The sequence below is a fragment of the Bombus flavifrons genome, chromosome 3 (genome assembly GCF_040668555.2).
Source record: "Bombus flavifrons isolate JBK064 chromosome 3, iyBomFlav1_principal, whole genome shotgun sequence".
Taxonomy (NCBI): Eukaryota; Metazoa; Arthropoda; class Insecta; order Hymenoptera; family Apidae; genus Bombus; species Bombus flavifrons.
This window is the reverse complement of record NC_138444.1, coordinates 11,694,412-11,711,443: the sequence shown is the minus strand read 5'-3', so window position 1 is coordinate 11,711,443 and position 17,032 is coordinate 11,694,412. Positions and strand designations below refer to the sequence as shown.

The 17,032-nt window shown below is 33.2% G+C and overlaps 3 protein-coding genes across 8 annotated transcripts; 1 reads left to right on the top strand and 2 right to left on the bottom strand.

The window, feature by feature from the left end:
• Nucleotides 1-10: 10 nt before the first annotated feature.
• Nucleotides 11-4,674, bottom strand: LOC138178455 (uncharacterized). Of its 3 annotated transcripts, none has more exons than XM_069110326.1 (7): nt 4,210-4,674; nt 2,705-3,016; nt 1,650-2,247; nt 1,327-1,383; nt 1,122-1,249; nt 838-1,034; nt 11-776 (listed from the first exon to the last, which is right to left on the bottom strand). In XM_069110326.1, the coding sequence occupies exons 2-7, from the start codon at nt 2,924-2,926 to the stop codon at nt 695-697; spliced, it is 1,284 nt and encodes a 427-aa protein (XP_068966427.1). In that variant the 5' UTR covers nt 2,927-3,016; nt 4,210-4,674; the 3' UTR covers nt 11-694. The 3 variants fall into 3 exon arrangements, with proteins under 3 accessions (XP_068966427.1, XP_068966426.1, XP_068966429.1); XM_069110325.1 differs by having other exon boundaries at nt 2,684-3,016; nt 4,210-4,673; XM_069110328.1 differs by having other exon boundaries at nt 1,704-2,247; nt 2,684-3,016; nt 4,210-4,673.
• Nucleotides 4,675-8,114: 3,440 nt separating this feature from the next.
• egr (TNF superfamily member 12 eiger) lies at nt 8,115-12,960 on the top strand. Of its 4 annotated transcripts, none has more exons than XM_069110318.1 (5): nt 8,115-8,266; nt 8,380-9,589; nt 10,959-11,530; nt 11,775-12,234; nt 12,364-12,960. In XM_069110318.1, exons 2-5 carry the CDS (start codon nt 9,224-9,226, stop codon nt 12,547-12,549), a joined length of 1,584 nt encoding a protein of 527 aa, XP_068966419.1. In that variant the 5' UTR covers nt 8,115-8,266; nt 8,380-9,223; the 3' UTR covers nt 12,550-12,960. The 4 variants fall into 4 exon arrangements, with proteins under 4 accessions (XP_068966419.1, XP_068966420.1, XP_068966418.1 ...); XM_069110319.1 differs by having other exon boundaries at nt 8,154-8,560; nt 8,871-9,589; XM_069110317.1 differs by having other exon boundaries at nt 8,154-9,589.
• On the bottom strand, nt 12,950-17,000 carry LOC138178033 (armadillo repeat-containing protein 3). Its single transcript, XM_069109435.1, has 14 exons — nt 16,860-17,000; nt 16,517-16,779; nt 16,000-16,324; nt 15,742-15,909; nt 15,442-15,660; nt 15,164-15,326; nt 14,979-15,097; nt 14,751-14,909; nt 14,392-14,630; nt 14,160-14,324; nt 13,970-14,073; nt 13,731-13,902; nt 13,351-13,666; nt 12,950-13,234 (listed from the first exon to the last, which is right to left on the bottom strand). The coding sequence occupies exons 1-14, from the start codon at nt 16,878-16,880 to the stop codon at nt 12,950-12,952; spliced, it is 2,718 nt and encodes a 905-aa protein (XP_068965536.1). The 5' UTR covers nt 16,881-17,000.
• Between the last annotated feature and the right edge of the window lie 32 nt (nt 17,001-17,032).

Below are 17,032 nucleotides of genomic sequence, written 5' to 3'. Positions count from 1 at the left end.
CGTCACATGATAAAAGAATACATATTTTTTTACAAATAAAAACTTACAATTTATGCAGATGGCATAAACAATTTGATGTTTTAATTACATGCGATATGTTTCGCCGTTTCTAGTACATTGTTTATATATATATTGTTTATTTATAAAATATAATAAAAAATGTATAAATACGTTATAAATTACAATTGGATTCTTTATTTTTGTAATCTTTCAAAATGATTGTTTAACAATAAGGCGATTTTCCGGTATAAAATTGTAGTTACACGGTATGACTCTTAAAACGTAACATCATATCTTCGATTTCTTAAAAATTAAAACGAGTGTACAAAAGTATAATATCAGCATACATACATATGTGAACTAACTTGAGCTATATAACTATTTTATAAAGAATAAATTCCAACATTATTTTTCCGTATAGTCCTTACGCATTATGTATTTCTAACATTTAATATCGTATAAAATTTAAACTTACATTATATTAAAAAAGTAACAAAAATAAGAGTAACATAAAAAAAATTTTTTACATGTATCCTTAAAATGAAAGAATCAGTTGCACAAGAAACTCGTAAACTTGATCCTTGTTTGATTTTTCTTTCTTACTTCTATTTAAATCGAAATGTAGGATCACATTTAAAAGAATAGATTTCTTTTGCGTTATTTATGGCACATCTTTTAATTACTACACGCTTCGTTATCGTAAACGTTTCTTACAGACATTATTAGATAGAAGTACTAGTTGTATATAACTATGTCCCTCCCGCATATTTATTAATCTAAAAAATATTTAAATACTTTATAAGAAAAGATAATCCTATCTTTAAATTAATTACATACCTATCTCTCTCCTGTTGCTGAATGTGAACTCTGTCGCCTCTTTGCAATGGAGTTATTACACTTGTATAACAGGATACTTCTGTGGCCGATGTAGAAGAGGCTGTGGAACATTTCACAAGTTTTTGTGTAGTGGATTTGCCTTCTGAACTTAGTAGTATCCAATACGAATAATTTGTTGGTTCTCCAAAATAGAAAATCTAAAAGTGAAATGAAAATTGTGAAAACATTTAGTACAACTGTAAATTGATTTTGAATACCAAATAATAACACATGCGGTTTTTTACCTGTGCGGAAATCATGTACAAACCAGTTGCTGTAACTTCTATAGATTTCTTGTCTTCTACCAGATGGAATTTATTTAAATTATATTGAGTATTGTTTTTAGTACTTTTGACCCATGGACCGATGTAAACTAAAAGATATCAAATATCATACTATATAAGAATTTAATTAAATATATAATATATGTAGTAATAGTTTTACATATACCTGTATCTGTAATATGTTGCTCAGGAACTGCTCCCACAAACGTTGCTACCAAGGGTCCTAAACAAACATTCATTGTTTACCTTTTCATATTTAACAAAATATAATACTAAGCAAGCAGAATTAATAGTCCACACAGAAATTCGCAACCGCGTTATATAGAATTTAAATTTAGGTTTTATAGCTCTTGCAACATTTAATTAATTTCTATTACTTTAGTATCTTACCAAATAAAAAAAGACTCATATTGTTATATTGAGATTTTCTAGATACAATGTATCTCTTTGAATTAAAGAATCGCATGCTAACTAAATAATACTAAATACCCAATCGCCTGTGACTGCGTTTGGGCCGCCTTTTGTTCTTTCCTCGTTTTTTACCTCTTCCCTCCGCTCTTCTTGATCTTCCTGAACGGGGTTCTCTCCAGAAATCTAAGTCATCACCATCACTATAGTAATCGTCATTCACGTTATTATCGATGTTTTCACGTATTTCTTCTTCAGTTAAGTTCCGTTTTTGTAGCGTTAGTGCCGCTCTTTCGATACGTAAATTACTATTACTCATGTTATCTTTGTTACTCTTTAACTTCATAAATAGCTTGGAAGTTGCAATATTATTTCCATTATTTGTACCATACGCGTTATCACGTGACATATACATGTCTTTAGAATTCTTCATTGAATTTATATATGGAATTATAACATTGTAAGTATAAGGATTTACATCGACTCTACTATTTCGAACTTCACTAATTTCGCTGGCTTTAGATATCGATGATGCTCCTTGTAATAGTATTCTTACATCGTGAAGCTTTTTATTTTCGAGAAGCCTTTCGGATCTGTGGATCCAGGCTCGATTTACACTTCGATTTATCCTATCGTATTTGGACGTTAGTAACAATAAATTTACATTTAAAGATTGCACCTGAAAATAATAAAAAAAGATTGTTTCAGTAAATTTAATTGATGGTTAAAGGAGACCCCTCATGGATGAGTTCTCATCATTAGACTACGGGTCTTAATGCATTTATAGAGTATTTGAAAGTGCAAAATTCCACAGAATGCATGTTATATGAAAAAATAAATAAAGTATCCGAAGTATAGTATTTTCTATAATACTTGGTAAGTAAACAAATTTTCTATCGAGATTCTACTTTTCTAATTATATTCTCAAATATATGAATTTGCATAAAAATCCACAGTCTACTCATCACGTTATAAGTTATGCTGTAGATGTCAACAAATTAGCTCATAGAATTGTATTCTAATTGCTAATCTAATAAAAAAAATTTATTCTAATATTAATTTGTTTATATCACATTGTATAAATGAGAAAATAAAAATTTGTTTTATTAGTTTACTTGTATTTGCAAGGCACGCACTTCCTTCCTTAAATGAGACAGTATAATAGCGAAGATAATCGCTACAAAAAATATAACGATGGTGCGGAATCTTTGGAACATCTTTGACTTTTTCACGTTAGACACGGTAACTTTCATGTCAACGTTCCATTCAATTAAATTTGCCGCGTTTTTCGATCGATTTCGATCAACCTGCAGATCGATGTCATCTTGAACGTGTTCCATTGTGATTTTCGTTGCCATCGATCACCGACACTGTATCGATTAATCGCAGAAAAACGCGTTATGGACTAGTTTGAATATTATATATATATATATCATATCACAAATGACCTGAAACATCACATAATTTGATAGTAACACTTTATTTGGAAACAAAATTGTCATTAGCTTATAATCTTACTTTTCTTCCGATAAGTCAATATCAAGCTAATATTTTTCACTCACATCGTTGAAGGAAGAAAAAGAATGGTAACTATTAGATATTAGTAATTTTTTATATAGAAAAATCATGTTTAATGTTAATATTGAATTTAAAAATTAAGTGTAATTAATTTGTACTTTCATTTTTTACTAAATAAGGTAACGTGCTATTATTTTTCACTCACTTCGTTAAAAGAGGAAAAAGGAAAAGAAGAGATAATTGTCACAGATCGATAATTGATAATACGGATGATAAATCTTTTCTATCTTTTCCTATTCGATAATCGTAAAGATACATATACTTGAATGTTGCAACGAGATCATTGGAAATAACTACAAGATAATAACAAAGATAGAAAAGACAGCACGTGTATCATTAGAACGATTTTTTTGCGCGCGTATATTTATTGAAAGGCTTTGACACTGATTAAACGAATTTAAAAAGTGGAGAAATATATATAAAGTCATTTATTCGTCATTCAACCCAACTCTGCTGACTTGTATTCACGTCATGGGCACGCAGGTGTGTCAGTGATAGAAACGAAGAAAAGTAACAGAGGAAACGGTAAATGTTGTAAGTGTTAGGAGTGGAGATTTTAGATAGCGTATGAATAAGAAATATGTTTGTTTAAGATTGACTCTTCATTTTAGAGCTTCTGTTTACGATAAATTTAAGAGTTGAAATAAATTATTCTAATACTTACAACATTTATGATATACTATGAATAGTATAGTATTTATTATTAGTATCTATATGTAATCTACATTCTCTCTCGCTAAAAAAATTATTTTTTATTTTTTTGGCACGTATGTCGTTTACGAATTAAACTCCACGATCGTTTCACCTCCATACTCTCTGTTATACAGCACCAATATTTCTTATTCAAATCTTACAACTTTAGTTTCTTTATTATCTTCAGAATAAGATATGTTTTTGTTCATTCTAAAAATGAACAAATATCTATCCCAAAAGATTATCTCAACACTTGACAATATACAATTCACTATTTCACAGGAATTCGATTGAATTGAAAAAATGAGAAAAGAAAAAGGAGATATCCTATAGTATGGATACATAAGAAACCAAAGAATTTGTTCCTTACCTGAGTGACATTTTTTCTTGTCGATTCTCCAGCGATCGCGAGAGCCACAGATGAGATCAATTAATTCGCGAATCAATTCACTCGCGTATTGTCGCTGGAAGAGGCTCACCCTCTGCAGACCTGAACGTGGACGACGCTGTTCCGTAGCATCTTTTGTTTACCTAGTCAGCTTGTACCCGAAAGCGTCTCCGAGCGTTACGAGTTAGGAGTTACGACGACTCCACTCGACCGGTTTGGCGGCTGTTGGGCCTGAGTGGTGCCAACATTCGCTTGGCAAGACACTATGACTAATTCTTTCTTTCGCTTTCGTCGAGCTCTCTCATTCCTTCTCGATAAACACGTGCAAAGAATGACTAACAATGATATCGTACGGTAACTTCATTTAACTCTATAGGATATATTAAAACATGAACGATTCGCAATTGTTTTCAATGTATGTTATATTTGTTATAGTTGGGCATGGGTAACACTATATTTATACCGAAGATAAGAAATCGCGACCCTTTGGTAAAATTTTATCGTTCCTTATCTGTCACGTTGTTGCAATATAAGATAAAGATAAGGTTACGCTTAGAAAGGATTGTTTGGAGGATATAGAAAGCTTTGAGGGAACACGTTATATTGAATTCTGGGCTGATGTCGGAACTCGTTTTCAAGGATAATAGATCCTGCTTTCGCATTTGAGCGACCTGGATTCTTGGTTTGAAAGCAGACCCTCGATCTGCAGGTCCTTTCTAGGATTCTTAATTAAATCCCTATTACTTAGCAAACTTTCGCAGTTTTTTTTTTTTCTTGATTCCATATTTGTGCTTCAACAATTTATTTTATCTCACTCAGTTTTGATAAAAAGGAAATTTAGATATCAACAAAAATACAGATACAATACAAAGAAATACAAATACAAATACAGAATACTGATACTATATTCTTTTTCTTAGGTCTTGATCCTCTAAAATGCATTTATGACGCAGACAAGCAAGCGGTTTCTTATTTACTCTTACGAGTTCATATTTTCAATCATACGCTATTCTACAAATATTGTATTCGATTTTTTCATACATGTCGACGTCGTCTTTAAGCAAGCTTTCGCTATCGTCCGCTTCTACTTCTACGACATATTGAATTATGATGACAAGTAAGTATCTATACGATTCATAGAAATATTAAAGAGTGACTTACAAATATATCCTTATTCTTGTTACTACACTTCGCATTTTTAATGTAAATATTACCAAATTTTAGAATAAGAAGCATTAATAAACTAAAATTTATTCAGAATACTATGATTTCACAAACGATAACAACCAGCTGAATATGAGTGCAGAACATAAATATAATGAATATTAAGTAGCACAATCAGTCATTCAGAATTGTGTTTCTAAATATAAAGATTTCCTCAATGATTAGAATCTTCCTTAAAAGATATCAGATTATTATAATTAAATGTATAAATACTCTGATCTTATTAAAAATTAAAAAATATGATTTAAACTTCATTTCAGTTCTTGTTTTTCCATATAAAATGATTCCAAGATATGGAAAACATGATACACAGAATCATAATGAAACTTAAATGTCAATGACAAGAGAATAGAAATAAAATTAGAGTGTAGAGAAAATAATTACGAAACATGCGTATGAGTGCAAATGATGAATAAAAAACAAACTGGCGTTTCGTACGAAGGTCTGAGAATTTTTAGATGGTAGAACATTTCTTTCTTTGTATTGCACATATTTCTCCGCTATATTTAGCGAGTAGTTTCGCTACTCCGGATTAATGCAATGGCGTCGATCGACGAAATCGTAATCAGAGTTTCATGTCATCTCTGCTGGGTTCGATTCATGTCATCTCCGTTGGGGGAGGTTTAAACGGCAGCTAGTTAATAACAATTTCGTTGCATGTGTGGGAAAACAATTGATGCGATTATTGCGTGTAATACATCACATATGTAATACTTCGTTAATGCAGGAAGTAGAGGTCGTTCCCCAATGAAGTATAAAACATGTGTGTATATTGAATCTTCTTTTTATCATTTTTCCTTCGTCACGTTCTAAATTGCTCTCCATAATTGAATTTTCTTTTCTCGTGATTCAGATCTCGTGACCAGTGTGTAAGAAAGCCATGGAAACAGCGAGTAGGCAGTTACTAAACGAGGAGAAAGGGTGGATTAAATAATTGGCAGGCCACGAACGACACGCTTCGGCTCATCAGTCGTAAATTGATCCAGATATCTCGAATTTTGTCATCTTCCTACACGAATCGGCTCAATTACATACTTGGAACACGATGATTAATTAGGACCGTGACTGCTGGAATTTCTGATAATATCATTATTAAGAATGTAACGTGAAACTGTTCCACATTCTGTTTTCCTAAATCGACATGAAGAATAATATGATAATTTTCTTCACAAAGAGAATTAATCAATTTTCTTGCGATTTCGTATATATTATTTCGTATATATATAATTGTAATATTTGAGTCACAAAGATAAGATCGATAGAAAGATATTAATTTATGAGAACGGAATTTGGATGACGATAGTGGAACGAAATGCACCAGTGATGACACTTACAAGATATGATATGATACACAGATGTTGCGAATATGTTCTAGAGATTCTTAAGGAATTCTCTTATCGGAAGTATGAACAAAGCGTCTTGATATTCCATGACATTAACGTATCTCATCTTAATTCGTGTCTAATTACAATGAAACGTCGGTTAATTCAGGTAATTCAGATTCTAAGAATACCAGTTATTTTCATTAACTATTAATATATTAATAATTATAGGAACTTTAAGGATGACATTGTTATCATTATTATTATTTTTGTACAAATTCGATGACTAAAGGAAGATAAACATTATATTTGTTTTTTTAAAATTACTAATTTTTATAATGATAATTCAACTCATTTTAAATTCACTCCATCTCAAAATCTTCAGGATCATTACCAATATTGATTTCTTCGAAACCAAGAGACAGTTTACATGTCAGCTGTTATAATCTACTTCCTGTGTTGTTATTAACACGCTGCTCGATTACTGATAACGATAACCTGTGAGTGATAATTTTCATTGAAACGAAACGAGATCTGTAACTTCCCCAAGAAATTCCTTCGATTCGTTCTCACGACGTTTTTTCACAGGAGGAGGCTGTTCTTGGAGCCAGCAAGTATCAAATTCAATGATTCCAGGTCGTCAAATAAGGTCGGAATTGGAGATATCTGGTTGTAATAATAATGCGAAGCCCGTTGACGATAAAATTCCACACTGAAGGATTTTTTCGTGGAACGTCATATGGGAAACCATCCCAGTCCTTGACCATTCAAACGCTCGTTCGAGATAAGCAATATTGCAGAATGCGTTTATATAACATATTGTAATATACACGATCGAATTACTGTTCGGAAGCATATTGATTGTAAGCTTCAAGTTTGATCGACTGTTTTTAATACGTTTGAGAGTCCTGTGTAACACATGCTATATATAATCGCTAACTGTTTGATAAGACTTCAAGCATTCTCCTTGACAATGTTTAAGATAATAATTAATAACATTAAAATGTGTGTAATACGATAAATAATAGTAAGAAAGGCCTCTTTAAAATTCTATTATACTTCTAAGGAAGTTTGTTTATTGTAGTATCTCTCTGTACTCCATTGTTTAATGCAGTAGAAATTTGAAATATTTTTTTAGAAATACATATTAGTAATTTACGTGTAATAATACCGCAGGACATTCAATTATCATTTAAACAGCTTATGATTAGATGTAATAGTTATATATTGATAAGTTTGCGGTTGATCGTTAAAAATAAAAGAAATAATAATGGATAATAATGATCAATTTAACATTGAAACATTGGAGATGGAAACTACATCTCCGATTCACTGATCTACGCCACTGACAATGAGATCCAGAGGCGCTGCTGCGATAAACTCGTACGCTTTCTGTTCCTTCCAGCCAGTACGGTTGAGTCTGTCAAGCAACACTGGTCGTTTCTTCATCTGCCTCAGGTCTTCACGAACAAACTCCATACCCTTCCTCTCCAGTAATGATCAATTCTATTAAAAAATCAAACTTACCAATCAATCAAATCATCGTTTACTCTAAATATTACTTCAGAGTTTCTTGACTTATTACATTTTATTATTCATCACACAGAAAGAAAGAATTCAAAGAATCAAAGAAGTGAAGAGGCTAAAAATAAAAGGAATAAGAAGATAGAATTGAGAAGATCAATTAGATAAAGGAACGTAGGTCGTCGGAGGCACAGGTCGTATAGAGAAGAACAAAAGGAGAATAACGTCAAGCTACAGAAGGAAGGAAAGAAAGGCCAATGTAGGTAAGGAACTAAGGGTCGAATCTTGACTACTCTTGCCTGTGGTCCTGCTCGAGGTTTTCTAGAGAGGAAAAAACCCACTGGACAGGTTTTAAAGAGGGTCAGGACTGGATACACACACGGGCCACTTAATGCCGTAGATCATTGTAAACTTCTGAAATTGTGGAATCAGGTGAAATACTGGTTATTCAGTTCAGAAACATAAATAAAGGAAGAAAAATATTGAAACTATTGCCTCAATGGACCTAATAAGCCTGTTAAAATTTGTAATTTAATTAACTGGTGCCTTTTGTGGTGTTTGTTTCAATTACAGTGGGTCAGAAGTTAGAAGATAGAAGAGAAGCGTTCTTTTCAACTGTGCCAAATTCTTGGAGCAATTATGTCACTACGGCGATAAAATAATACGATGATAACGCGGGAAGAAATTCAACACGCATCAGAAATTCGCGTGCATTGTGAATCGTAGTAACATTGTTTATACTGAAAAACCATGAACGCTGTGTGTGATCTTGTTTATTATTCTTTGAACTAAGAAAGCTAATAATATAGAAAAAGGAGAAAAGCACAGTATCAATAGTACTTTATGCAAAGTGCAGTGTAATTTAGATTTTTATAATTAATCTTAACGACTAACCCTGTGTCCAGTTTCTTTTGTTTTTTTGTACAATGACTTCCATGTTATCCGAAGAAGACTCGAAGGTTGCAAGGATGAAGCAGAAACTGATGAACGACGTACACATGAAAGAAGAAACGCGATCCTTCCTTAGCGTTTTCAGAGAGAACCTAAGCATTTCTCCGTCTGACCTTGAACAAGGCTTCAACAAACATCGATTTCGACCGAATAAAAATACGATTTTAAGTGTGACGGCTCTGTTAATTGCTCTTCTCTGCCTGAGTCTCGAAAGTTGGAAGTTCCATTGTTCTTTGATTAACGCTCGGGAAATCGAAGAGCTAAAACGAAGTGTAGAGAGTTTGAAACATCGCTTCGTGAAAGAAGATCTACTGAATGAACTAAAAGCCTTCGAAGAACAGGTAATGGTTTTTTTTACAAGTAAATGAAGAAGAATGAGAGTATCACGTGGCGATAGAATTACTCAGGTACTATGTGTAATTCGTTTCTTTCATTTTTTACATTACTTTTAGATTGGAACTTGATCTTAAAGATTCGGATTACAAAATTAAGATTTCAAAGAGTATCTTGATAGAATAATAATTTCTTCTTCCTTAAGTTTATCAGTTTTTCTAAGATTCACGTCATTTGAAGTCCTCTTTGGAAACAATGAACACAAGAAATTCGTTTATGCATTTCGAAGGCATCTTTACCGTTATTTATAATAGCCCTGACGATTCTCGGATCTCTGGACCCAAAATATCCAAGGTTCTAATTATTTTTTCTAGTTATTTTTACACAAAGGCTTCTTTATATCTCATTTCAGAAGTTTCCCCTTTCTTATAACTTTCTCATCTTTTTCTAAGGCATACATTTCCTAATTCAAGATAAATGATAAGAATTATCAACAAACAAATAATTAGATAATGCTATAACACATCCCAGTGAAAATAGAGAAATTTATATCTTCCCAAAAAATGCTTAACAGAAACAGGAAGTCCTTGTTTAAGTGATTTAGGTAACAAGATGAGGATTAAGAAGCACAATTAAAGTTCTCAACCACTGAATCATCTTATGAACATTAATTTATAACAGTAACAAGCATTTTCTAAATTAATATTTATTCTAACTGATCCAATTTTAGCAAAATTAAATATTTCTTCCGTTATAGGAAAAATGAAGAAAAATAGACTAAAAATCAAATCAAATAAACAAATTATATTACATTAGTCAGTATTAGAAACATCACTAAGGTTCGCTATATTGATATTAATTATGTGATAACCTTGCAATGGCTCTCCTTTAATAGGCTCGCGTTACATGAAGAGGATAATAAAAGAAATCAGGTTATCGGTCTCCGGTGACATTAAAGGTCGTAGATAAAAGAACGGACCACGTGCTTGCGCGTGCACGGGTACAAAATGATTCGATGACCTGTTCGACGATTCACATTGACATCGAAGAGTCATGCAATAGAAAAGTTATTACGTGAATTATGTAATTCTACGCAGAATTTGATGCCCATTCGATTCATGATGTAAGGCATCATCGCGTTACGTAATGGTGGATATTCAACGGATATACATTGATTGAGCCTATTATAAGATACGTAAACATTCTAATCGATGCAGCATCTAAGATTCTTTCTTCGTTGAAAATACTGATACATATATTTATTTTTATATCGTATAAGAAACTTATTTTAAAGTATAAAGATAAACATTCTTCGGTATAATAGATATCATTAAACATTAACTATTCAATTCAGTGATAATGATTGTCTGTTCACAGTTGTACACCGAAATGTACAATGATGATGATGATGATCCAGACGAAGCAGACATCGACAATGCGGATTATGACTCAAATTATGACGATGACACGTTTTCTTCGCACGATTACTCTCCGGTATTCGGTGCTAGGCCGTCCGATATCCCTGATTCCTCGTCGACAATTGCTCCTGTGCCCTCTCCACCAGAGCTCAGTGCAGATAAAACATTGTTGAAGTTAGCAACAGCGCACAAGGTCGAGGTCAAATATAATCAAGAATCGGCGAAGAGTTACAAGAACGTGGATCGGGAGCATCATCAAGAAAAGAAGGTTCTGGAAGGGAAATTGGAAAATCATGAAAATAATACTAAACGAAAGCGAGATGTACTAGGTACAGATAATATAAAGGATCATTTTTTGAACTGGAAGATGAGCTTGAAGCGTAAACGGTCGATTGACGAAGAAAACTATAATTCTAAGAGATCATTTGTCAGAAGACATTCTCCTAAGAATCACGCGAAGGGAACGGTCGCTTCTAGTTCCGGTTCTAAAGAGATGTTGGATGACAGAAGCATTGATGACCAACAAAACACGTTAGTTGCAACATTTTATAATATAGTAGACAAAATTTTACCTAGAAATTAACAAGAATTCAATATTAGAAATTGCTGAAAATTTCATGAACCACTAATATTTAATATTATTATACAGTTCCTTTAAATTTAGTTATATCGATATATAAATTCAAAGCGAGAAAATATTGTTCGCTATTCTTAACAGAACGTAAGAATGAACGTAAGAGTGACTCAAGCACTTTCGTTTGTTTGTTTCTCGCAGGTCTATTGTCGTTTCTAGTAGGCATCCACCAAAGAAATATAATACCCACTCGTCTTTAGATAACACCGACGCATCTCCTTCGAAACATAACAAGATTACCGTGCAAGGTGACACGAACCATTCTGCAAAGATTTCTCACAAATTTCGAAAGAATATGAATCTCTCTCGAAAAATAGTTGCTATTCATTTTGATGGAGATCGGAGTAAAGCCTCAGGATCGGACTATTATGCTGGAAATGGGAGAATTCGTCACGGCGGTAGTACGTTTAAGGCTTGGAAACCAAGTGATTGGGTAACTGATCTTGGTATGGGCGAATACTTCAGCATGTCTGATGACGGGAATGTTACCATTTACGAAACAGGATTATATCTAGTTTACGCGCAGATTCATTACAATGATGATCATGATGAAATTGGATTTCATCTGGTGGTGAACGGTCGGCCTATTCTTCAATGCATGGTAAGAGGAATATCATATCTAAAAGAAGATAATCTAGCTTTAAAATTGAAGATTTAGAATGTTATCGTTACTTTCAGTATTTATAGCATTTCCTTAAGAAGAAAAAATGATTATAATTAATGTTTGTAGATTGATAACTCTGGTCACTCACGTAACATTAGCCAGACCTGTTTTTCGGCACAGCTGACACGGCTCAAAAAACAAGACGTTTTAGTTTTCAAAGAGGCCAGTTCGCCGAGATTCGCCATTTTCGACAAGGAAAACAGTTTCTTCGGACTAGTGAAACTTGGGGAACTAAGAAGGCCATCGCAGTGATCGCTTATTTGAAGATAGTAGTATTAATCATAATCAAACTTATCACGAGTGAATCTCTTAAAAAACGAAGTGCTTATCTTACTTTAATAAAAAGTAATTTATTGAGCGTTCATCACGGCAGTAATACCGTAAAGCGTTTGTTTCAGTTATTGTCGATATTTAATGAAAATAGACGCGGGTGAACTTTGTTAATTAAAGACCAATAATTAAAGACCCATGAATGTATATTACCGCTGTAAATAAGATTTTTGCGTTTTATTATTAAGCAGTTTTTGAAACCGCCAATTTTCTACAGAGTCCAAAGATAGTGAGAGTGCAAGTGAGAAAAAAATTAGATTAAGATCTTATAACTGATGTATCCGAATAAAATAAATCTTGCGATACGATTGTGACGCATGTTCTAACACACAGTATCGCAGACTAATTTTTTTTCACAGTATAATCTGGCACGATTACTGCCAATTGGCAACAAGTCTCCGGGACAATCCATCAAATCAACTATAAAATTCGGTTTTAATAATTTCGTTGGGAAATTCGATGAACAATGATCTTCAGGAGTAAGACTTGAATCTTCGCATTTTTGAGGGTATTCTTTTAGAGGTTCGTTGATTGTGATAACTTCTGGGCAAGATAGGTCTCTCTTTAGATAACAGTGAAAAGTCTCTTCCTCAATAGGGACTCTCACCTAATAAAAATATCCTAAGCTCAGAAACTAATTATAAGGATTAAAACGTTACTAAACAATGAAAATCTTTTATCTAGACTTAAAACAAAGAGAAATAAAAACTCAAAATCCTCTACCTCCGGGACTGCAATTTCGATCCAGGCTTTTCCATACTGTCCTCGTACCAAAGCTGCTGGTAAATGTACTCTATCAGCGATTACTTTGAAAAGCAAGGCTCTTTCGAGATAGGAACCAACTCTCAACATTCCCAACGGGATTACACTAGTTTCTATACTTTCTTTGATTTCCTTCAAATGAATTTCTAGCTGGTGATCCACGCATCTGATTAGAGGATCCGGACCTGACATTTGTTGGACCACAAACTTGGCCAGCATCTTAGCACGCGAGGCCACGTAGTTAATATTTACAAATCCTTGTGTCGTCTTTGACACTCTGAATGGAAAAGCATGATACTTATAGGATTCACGCGGAGAAAAACTTAGAATAATTTTCTTACACGTCTTTCGACTCCGCGGCGATTAACTTGCATTTAAACAATTCTATGTAATCATAGAGATATGAATCGCACTGTAGGCGACTAAATTTGGAATCCATCGTTAAATCTAATATTGCCTGGGACAAGAAAACGTTTCTCTTATTGATGGTATGTGTATTCTCTTGTTTACCCTCTGAAAAAAGAAACAATAATTTCATTACACTTAATGAAGAAAGAGGAATATAAATAATGCTGTTTACCTTCCAAGTTCGATTCATGTAGTTCCTCACGAATGCAATTAACCACGTAGATAGGTTCCAAGGGGCAGAACTTGAATCGGAAAATATCATCCAATATGGGAAAACTGATTAAGATTAAGACAAAATTAAAGTATAAAATGAAGCAAGGAAGTATAAAATAAAATACATAAAGATTCTAAAAATATCATACGCGCAGACGTTTCTTCGGAGTACATAAAATCCATCTCGTGTGATGTCATGCAAAGAAAGTCGTCCAGTTAAAGCGAACTTGATCGGCAAATGCGCGTCAAACAAGACTTCTATGCATGTGTCCCATGAAGGAACTACTCGCGCCGTCGATCGGTTGTTCAGCATGCTATAATCATTATTTTCATAAATCGTACGATGAAATTGTGTCTGTACATATTTCATGTTAGCCTCACTAATTTAAATATCTGGCGGAGACGAAAGTATCTGCCAAAACCGGATCCGCGCATAATAATTGAATCAATTGGGCGGCTGCGTTCCTTATCGGGATCGATTTAACGTCGCACAATAGATTATATAATCTTTCAGGCCCCTGAGCCTTCAGAAATTCTTGCTTCCCGGTCTTCTCGATACACATGGTGGACAGAGCTTTACAGCAAGCGATTTTGAAATCATTCATCGATATACAGCTCAACTGTTAATCAAACAAACTATGTAATTAATTTTTCCTCAATTTAAAAATTAAAATTTTGCTGAGTTATGACATACGTATAAATATTATGCAAATTAAATATATATTAAAGCAAATGTATACTTCGAAAGATGCACATATGGCATCGATGATATCTCCCGTAATTATAGTATCTCTCAAAGCCTGGTTTCTTGCTATTGTAATGATGCATTCTATAACTCCAACCAGAATTTCAACAGGGACTTTTCCCCCTGTTTGTTTCATCAGCCATAACAAATAATTCTGAGGATAATATTCTTAAAATATTCTTTAATAAAGTAAACAGTTTGCTACTTGGACGCATAAGATTACCTGTCCGTGAATGTCTAACAATTCTTGACAATTCTTCACGTCGCACTTCAGCAGTTGATTTAAAGCGAATAAAGCCGCCTGTCTAGCGGTAAATTTTAAATTTTCGTTCTTTAATACATCTGCAACGATATCGTGAATTATTGTACCACGTATTGATTTCAAGAAAATTGATTTTTTCAATCTACCTAGAACATGTTTCACACAATCGCTAGCAGTTAATTCCTTGGCTGCTTGATTGTACAGAGTCATCATACCGATACCATGACAACTGATTTCATACATGTTAGCTTGTACGTTCCCCATTAATGTATGCAATAAATAATCGACGATGCCATAGGTATATAAGGCCTATACAAGAAACGCATCAGCAATAAATCAAATAGTATTAGATAAGGAGATGTGAGTTTCAAAAATGTCTACAGTTTGTACTAAACTAGATGAATTTTTAAAATTAGTTTCCTTAAATTGCATGTATTACTTTTCTGCCCCTAGACGTGTGTGATAAACGGACAGCTATATCCAGAGCTTCCATAAAAAGCTTTGAGTGTGATGTGTCTTCTATGTACTTTAATATCTGTTTGATACCGCCGATGTCGTTGAACAATTCTGCTGTAGTGGGATTGTCGCAAGCGAAGCGGAGGATCCGGAGTGCATCCATATGAAGATCTTCCCACTCGATGTTCTAAATAAGTACAAGATGTATCTTCATGAAACTTAGAAGTACTAGATAGAAGAATCTTCTTCAGTTACAAGAATATCTTACATCCAAAAATTTCAATAAAACTTCAAGTCCATTCGTGCGCCGAAAGTGATCGTGCAGATAATCATCTTTATTTCTTCGTACTAGATCGGTCAGTACATCGAGTGCAAGCTTCTGAATCTCAGTATATGGGGAGTTAAAAAGCTCGTAGACGAGTTCCATGTTAAAATTCTGAAAAATTACAGGTTTTTTCAAAATTAATCTCGCAAGTGTGAAAGGAATTTTACAAAATGGATCGTTTAATATGTTATCCTAATGAACCTTAGTCTCAATGATCTCCTTCGCTCCCACAGGATCTTGTAATAGATTATATATAATTTGCATGGTGTTCTTCTTCACGTCAGGATCTGGTGATTGAAGTCTTTCGAATAGGAAGTTCATATCCTGACACTGTTTTAATAATTGTGCTGCTCCAAACATGTCTTTAGTCATTTCTGCTAGGATCAAGGAAGAGAATTCATGCATGAAGATATCCTGTTCGTTGATAAGGACTTTAATGAAGTGCGGAATATAATAATCGGCGTCCAACAGGAAATCACGGACATTGGAGATGGCTACCATTTCGGCCAACAATTTTGCTGCAAATCTATTTTATTTTATTTTAAAAATTACAATTAGATAACATTTAAAAACATTACTTTTATACATATTAAATATTATTGATATTAAATATAAAAATTGATAATTATATTTTTATCTTTTTTGATGCTTTTTATGTTTTATAGAAAATATAAAAATTAAGAAATCAAAGAAAAAGAATAACGAACTTAAAATAAACCTTCGTGTAAATAAATCCTCATGTGTAATCAATAGTATCACGCTATCTACAATTTCAAGATCAAACAAAACTTCTAGGTTCTCCTGACATTTGCTACCAAATTTTGCCAAAGCTGCCGCTGCAGCTAACAGAATAGGCTTTTCCTGACATTGCAGCAATAATATCGCTGTTCCAGGATATTTCACCTCTAAACGGAGAGTGTCGAACTGGTTCTTCGTTTGCTGTTCTCGGTCCACTCGTGTTTTACCCTTGGATACACATTTCTACACATAATTTTCAGTATTTAATATATAAAAAAGAAGGAGAAACAGAATATATGTATTTTTAATTGTTTAAATCTTACTTTTACATGTTTTGGTCCCATACTTTTTTATCTCTCAGTAGAAGTTGAAAAATTATTTATATTTAGCATGACCTATAGAGTTCTACACTGAATATTTGTAATAATATCCAATGAATAAAATGTATGACATGAATATTGCCGCAATTGAATTTCGTAGGATTTTTAAAAGCTCG

Bases quoted from the DNA above. Each gene is read 5' to 3' on its own strand.
- LOC138178033 (XM_069109435.1), bottom strand. From the start codon at position 16,880: ATGGGACCAAAACATGTAAAA. The intron at 15,910-15,999 runs GTTCATTAGGAT...GTAATTTTTCAG, and splicing joins AGGAGATCATTGAGACTAAG to AATTTTAACATGGAACTCGT. The intron at 15,661-15,741 runs GTAAGATATTCT...GTACTTATTTAG, and splicing joins TTTTATTGAAATTTTTGGAT to AACATCGAGTGGGAAGATCT.
- egr (XM_069110318.1), top strand. From the start codon at position 9,224: ATGACTTCCATGTTATCCGAAGAAGACTCGAAGGTTGCAAGGATGAAG. The intron at 9,590-10,958 runs GTAATGGTTTTT...GTCTGTTCACAG, and splicing joins TAAAAGCCTTCGAAGAACAG to TTGTACACCGAAATGTACAA. The intron at 12,235-12,363 runs GTAAGAGGAATA...TAATGTTTGTAG, and splicing joins GGCCTATTCTTCAATGCATG to ATTGATAACTCTGGTCACTC.
- LOC138178455 (XM_069110325.1), bottom strand. From the start codon at position 2,926: ATGGCAACGAAAATCACAATGGAACACGTTCAAGATGACATCGATCTG. The intron at 2,248-2,683 runs GTAAACTAATAA...TATTATTTTCAG, and splicing joins TGCGTGCCTTGCAAATACAA to GTGCAATCTTTAAATGTAAA. The intron at 1,035-1,121 runs GTAAAAAACCGC...TTTCACTTTTAG, and splicing joins TGTACATGATTTCCGCACAG to ATTTTCTATTTTGGAGAACC.